The sequence below is a fragment of the Sphaeramia orbicularis genome, chromosome 12, assembly GCF_902148855.1.
Source record: "Sphaeramia orbicularis chromosome 12, fSphaOr1.1, whole genome shotgun sequence".
In the NCBI taxonomy this organism is placed as follows: domain Eukaryota; kingdom Metazoa; phylum Chordata; class Actinopteri; order Kurtiformes; family Apogonidae; genus Sphaeramia; species Sphaeramia orbicularis.
In genome coordinates, this window is record NC_043968.1 from 61,695,821 (window position 1) to 61,702,033 (window position 6,213).

The window sequence follows — 6,213 nt, forward strand, 5'->3', positions numbered from 1 at the left end:
GAAATGCAGACAACCATAAAATCATTTAATCTATAATAATCTCTGAAGTGCTTCAATTAATTTACCTCATCGTCAGGAAAAATAATCAGTTGATTAATTGATGAGTGAGTCAGCAGCAGTTCTATTAATCTGAAGTGTTAAATCAGGAAGAAATGCCAAATATCTGATGCTTTTGATTAATTTCAATATCATTACCTGGATGGATTTGGTCTAGTTGCTGAACCACAGAACTCTGCAGTAAAAACATCTCTATTTTTATTTCAAATGATTTTGTTATATGAAGAAAAATCCCAATATTTGATGTGTTAAGGCCTGTTGCGAGAGGACATGAATGAAATAATGAAACAGATTCCAGACAGAACACATTGCTTTATTATTATTGTCATCATGCAGTATATTGTGGATTCATGCCATTGTTGAGCAGCTTTAACAAGAGGAAGATTAACAGATACACATTTTGGCATTTTCTCATCAAGCAATGTGTTTTTATGAATAAAATATTACATCAAATAAAAATAACCATACATTTATCAAATTCCTCACTCCACTTTCACAGGAAATAGTGTGATTTATCAGTATAAATAATGCAGACATGTGGAAAATAGACAATAAATAAACTTGGCTGTGTAATCTACATACAGACTGTGAATTTCTCCAGACATCATGAAGAATCACAGTGGAGTCCATTTATGAAAGCAGAGTTTTCCTTCTCCTTCTGAACAGCTGGCTCAAACGCCGTCGAGTGGAGTTTCTCTCAGATGGCTGCATCTGTTGGCTTTATAGATAAAAAATTCATCACACAGAGCTGAAAAAAGCCTCAGCAGAAGTCTGGAGGCAGTTTGCAAGCTAAGCACAGAGTGTTCAAGAGGAACAGATGCACAGAATGAGCTCCCACCACTGCCTCTGCATCTACTGTGCATTATCTCTGGACTACTGCATCACTGTGGATGGCTGCCATGATGGAGCACAACACACATTCCCTCTAAGCATCGTATGAGGTTCATAACATTGTGTTAAACAGTTTCTCACCTTTTTCCAGAATCCTCTCTTCTCAAAGGCCCAATTTTAAACCTCCAGTTCCGACCGAGTGTGCTTGTAGTTTTATTCCTTTTCTCCTTCTTAGTTTCCTGAAAAGACACATTGAAAAATACAGCATGTGCACCAAAATAACTGGAAATTAAACGGTGTTGTATTTGACTGTATTTACCTGTAAGTCCTGGTTTTCCTCTGCTGTTTCCAATAGGTCATCTGTACTCATATGCTGCCCTCTACAGTCTGCTTTTAACCTTCCTGCAACAATCACACAAACATAAGCTCTATGAATACCTTTTCAATGTGCCAATAAATGTTTCTATGTTAAATTTTAAAAATCATATATGATAACTTACTTAAATGCAGTGTTGTAAGATTAGTGTCTGAAGCAGATCTTTGACGCATATGTCGATTAGGGTACTCTTTATGCTGCAGGGCGTCACTGGAGTTTTGAACCACTTCTGTGCTTTCAAGCTTTGGGCAATAAATGGTCTCCTCCTCAGCTTCTGCATCCCCCTGACAGGTGTCAACAGTCTGGGAGAGAATCTAGTGACGGGGAAGTTTAATTCATATTAGCCCCGAAGCAGTGAGAAGACATGTTGTCAACACCAACTTGTCTCGTGTGTCATGTTTATAACATGACCTATTGTGTCAGTTTCTTACAAGCATGTGATTCATCATTGTCTTTGCACGACTCACCTGCATTTCCTGATGCTCTTGCAAGGCCTCCATCTCCGTCTGCAAGACGCGGTTGTGCATTTGTTTCCTGGCAATTTCTTCCAACATTTGGCAGACCTGCTCCAGGTACATGAGACCTGGACTCAGTTCTGTGTTCTGTTCTCCAGCAAAGTCCTGCATAGATCATTCAACAACAAAATGGTGCATTTTATTGTAAACAAAAAAAGTTAGAAACTTTGGTATTAGTGACAATTACAAGTAGAAAAGGTGATGTAGTCATTTGTAATTAATCTGATTAATAGTGGAAAACTGAAAGTTATTACATTTGCAATTAAATAAACTTGGAAAAAAGTATCAGGGTTATATTCATAAGAAGCTTAAACCAAACAAACAGGTACAGCAAGTGTCTTTATCGTCCTACTGTTATACTGTTTATAATGAAATCAGATACAATAGAAAGGGATTTCATTTCTTCAAACAGGTAGCACAGAACAAAGCAACTAAAAAAGATTCACACCCCTAAGAGAACAATGTGGCCAAAGAAATAAATGCAATAAATAGTCATTGGAAAACCAGCTCACAGGAACAAGACTTATGCCTGTGCATTACAAAACATCATTTAATTTATGATGCAGAGGATGCTATTTCTTTTTATTTTATTTTATTTTTATTTTTTTCATTTTTTTTTGGGGGGGGGGGGTCAATTTTTTCCAATTATTTACTTTATATTTCTATCCCTGATTGACAATCCAACATTTCAACAAAGTGCATGCAATTCAGCATTGGTTTTTATGGTGGAAAAGGTGGTAAAAGTGTAGACATTGTAGCACTTAATTACATTTTTTTATATTAATTAATTAAATAAATAAATGTAATTAATTTATACTTATTATTGTAACAGTGGCTCCTGAGGAGACTTTATCTATTTGCTTACTCTATTTATATATAATATACTATGTGTACTGCTGATAAAGTTTGGGAATCACAGATCTAGACTGTGATAAGTTATTGACTAAAGATAATAAGGTGGTTAAAAAACAAAAAACAAACAAAAAAAAAACTACATCACTTTATATATCACTTTTATTTACACAAGAAATTAGGAATATAGAGCCCCTGATGTGAAAACAAACAACAAAAAACCTTAGGTGTACCCATCTATCCAGATTTATATGTTAATTGCTGTTGTTTCCTCTGAAATTTTATTTTCTATTCAGCAGGGGTTACTGACTTACTGCAAACATAGTCTTCTTACAGAAGGAGATTAAATTGAAAGAACTGGTCTCTTCAAATACATTCAAAATCTATCTAAATTAATATGAAAAGGATAAATCAGGATGTAGATGCTTTTCTAATTGATTGAATGGGGTTCTGCTTTGAGATGCTTTTAAGGAACACTGTTGTTATACTTTTTGTACCTTTTAAATTATTGATGGTGTTTTAAATGTACGTTCTTAGTTTAGTGATTTATGTATGGTTTTAGGACTGACTTTTATTGTGTTTTATGTGTATTTTTAGTGTGGATGTATGTAAGATTTAATGTACACTGTATAAAAGAGTGTCTAAAAACAAGATAAAAAATGTACTCAAGAACAATTGAAATATCTGTCCATGCAGCAAGATAATTTCATTTGACAAGATTTCTTCAATTAAGATTGTTAAATCTACAAATAAGCATGTCTACAGATGTATGAACACTTGAAATAAGAAATTAACTGTTAAAACAAGATAAATTATCGAACACCTCTAAATCTAAGTTTTTTTTGTTTGTTTGTTTTTATCTTGGTAAGAACTAAATAATTTTGCAGTGTATGGCTGTGAGTTCTTTTTTGTGTAACTTCTGTCTTGGCCAGGACACTCTTGAAAAAAGATTTTTAATCTCAATGAGCATTTATCTGGTTAAATAAGTTTGTTTGTTTGTTTTTTTTACACATTTACTTGAATTGCACAGTGGAAGCTGTTACTGTCACAGCGAGTGACATGAACAATCATATTTTTATCTGATATGTTATGAGTGGTGTAATGTCATCACACAGGTTATAGTCATTTACAGTCATATTAGATGCATAATGCTGCTTTTAACTTAAGCTCAATAATAACATGTTTAGTGTCTGCAGATGTTTAAGTGACTAATTGTGTGGTGTTTAATGTCAATCCCTACTGCCATGAAGTGGTTAAATCATGAACAAAATAATGAAAGTATAATTACATATCAAAGTTTTACAATAGGATAATTAAGCGTGATTGACATTAATGTTTCTGCCCTGTGATTCATTCTTCAGAGCTCTATAGTCTTCATTCAGCAAAAGGAAAGTCATACACGCACACACCCAGGGATTAAAAAAAAACATAGAGAACTTAATTAAGTCACAGAGGTACGGTTTATCCAGTTGTTTCAACATCTGATTAACATATTAAGCTCACTTAAGCCACAGCAAATGTGAAATATAGTGAGTCCTTGTATCGTTATTGATGAAACTGAACCTTGTAATGAAGTTAAAACGTTTCCATTGCTTACAATAGGAGACAACATTACTGTTACATTTACACAATAAGACAGGCTGCTCGTCTTAACGTCTCCATCCATTCTTCTCGTGCCTGTGGGCGTAAATTCACCTGGGCAGACTGGTTTGTGATCCCTCGCACCACAGTCGGACTCATGAGCATGAAAGAGATCCTGTGTGACTAATGACATGCCTGGCCTACTTTAGATGCGACAGTGACTTTGTGATCGTGTGTTGCAACCCTCTAACTTGTGTGTAGTAAAATAAAGGCCTTGTCAAACTTCTGAGACTTTTCCTCGACTCTTCCCTTTCATATTTACAAGCCGCTGATGTGCAAGACCATACACGTTACTGTGAAACTTATGTCACAGTGAAACCGGTCCCGCCAAACAAAACGCCTCTCTCCTCCCAAATGGAAATCAGACACAGTTTACAAATGTCTGTCTTTTATCTGGTTTTCCAAAAAAATGGGTTCATCTTTTAACAGATTGTTGGAAACATATCTTACCTCTGCTATTGCCTGAGTGGGGAGTTTCCCAAAAGTCATGGACTGTGGTCGTCTGTGTGTCTCTGACATCTGTTTGACCAGAACTGATGGGCTGACCGTCCTCCTCAGGCTAAAACTATCTGACCTATGACCTCTCACTACATCAGATATGTGCCTCTTGGGTAGCACAGAAGCTCGAGGCCTTCTCCTGAGCACCTCGTCCACTGTCAGAGTCTTGTTGTTTTCCTTTTTGGATTCAGTCCTCTGCAAAGCTTGTTCTAGTTTTAGGTGTAAAGCTGTTGATCCCTGCTGTTGCGAGAGGCAAGAGGAGGAAGAAGGATGAAGAGTTGCAGGAGAGGATAAAACAGGAGACTGTGATGTTGATGCTGAGGTGAGTCCGTCCTCTTTTTCTGCTGTAAAAGTGTCACTTTCTGCTGAGAGTAAGCCAGATGTTACTGGGAAAGACATGTCCGAACTGGGAGTCTCCACTCCAGAGTCCACTGATTCTGAGCGCAGGTTCGTCTCCATATCAGAGGAAGATAAAGGGGAGTCTTCATCATTATTTTCAAGCCACTCTGAGTCTGGTGCTCCCTCAGATACCCAAGCTTCCATAAGGTTTCCAAAGCTCCTGTACAGATTCATCTCCAAAGCCTCGTGCTGTGTCCTCCATGCCACGCCGCTGAAGACTGAAGACGCTGGGTTCAGACGGCCCACACAGTCATTAGAGCTGAACTGGTGATGTAGAATTCTAAACATCCCCTGTGATCCGCCTCCACTCCTTCACCACACCTCCCCATCATCATCCCTCCTGTCACCCTGCAGAGCTGCATGTTCATACCTGCTTTTTCCTTCCACAGTACTGGGAAAAGACGGTGACTCAGCTCCAACGTATTTGAGATGTTTGATTTGTCCTCATACCGGTTAAGAAACTCAAAACATACAGGGACAAGTTGTGAAATAGACACAAACTATACACTTTACCTGCTTTATTTACAGATAATACTGTGAGATCTGCTTTAGTGAGTAGATTTTCTTATCACAACCAAAGCAAAACCATAAAAATGTTCTCTAACTGAATCTACTTTACCTTACCCCTTTCATGTATGAATGTGAGAAAACATGTAATATGTTAAAATCAGACATACAATATTAGAATATGTGTGTGAACAGACAAACTGTAACAAGAAGCTGAAACACAAGGCGCTATTTTGTCACTTCAACAAATCAAGATACACATGAGCCTTGTAGGAATGTGTAGAATAGACATTCCTGTCTGCTGATAGGATCTACATTCCCCAGGTGAACGATGACGGCTCAGGTCATCAGTCACAATCACGGCAACAAAAAGCAAAAGCTGTTTTGTCAAACACTGCACGAAGTCACTGTAAGTCTGTTGTTGTTGCTTAAGAGATATGTTTCCTATTAAATCTGTTTTTCAACAAACATATTCATGACTGTGATGTCTTTGCATGTGGCAGAGCTACACTGTTTGCAGCTTTAATCACTGATAAT

General features: G+C 37.1%; 1 protein-coding gene across 1 annotated transcript; it reads right to left on the reverse strand.

Moving 5' to 3' along the window:
• Positions 1–349: 349 nt before the first annotated feature.
• On the reverse strand, positions 350–5,472 carry LOC115429587 (uncharacterized). Its single transcript, XM_030149176.1, has 6 exons — positions 4,723–5,472; positions 1,732–1,884; positions 1,389–1,578; positions 1,208–1,290; positions 1,030–1,127; positions 350–775 (listed from the first exon to the last, which is right to left on the reverse strand). The coding sequence occupies exons 1-6, from the start codon at positions 5,455–5,457 to the stop codon at positions 688–690; spliced, it is 1,347 nt and encodes a 448-aa protein (XP_030005036.1). The 5' UTR covers positions 5,458–5,472; the 3' UTR covers positions 350–687.
• Between the last annotated feature and the right edge of the window lie 741 nt (positions 5,473–6,213).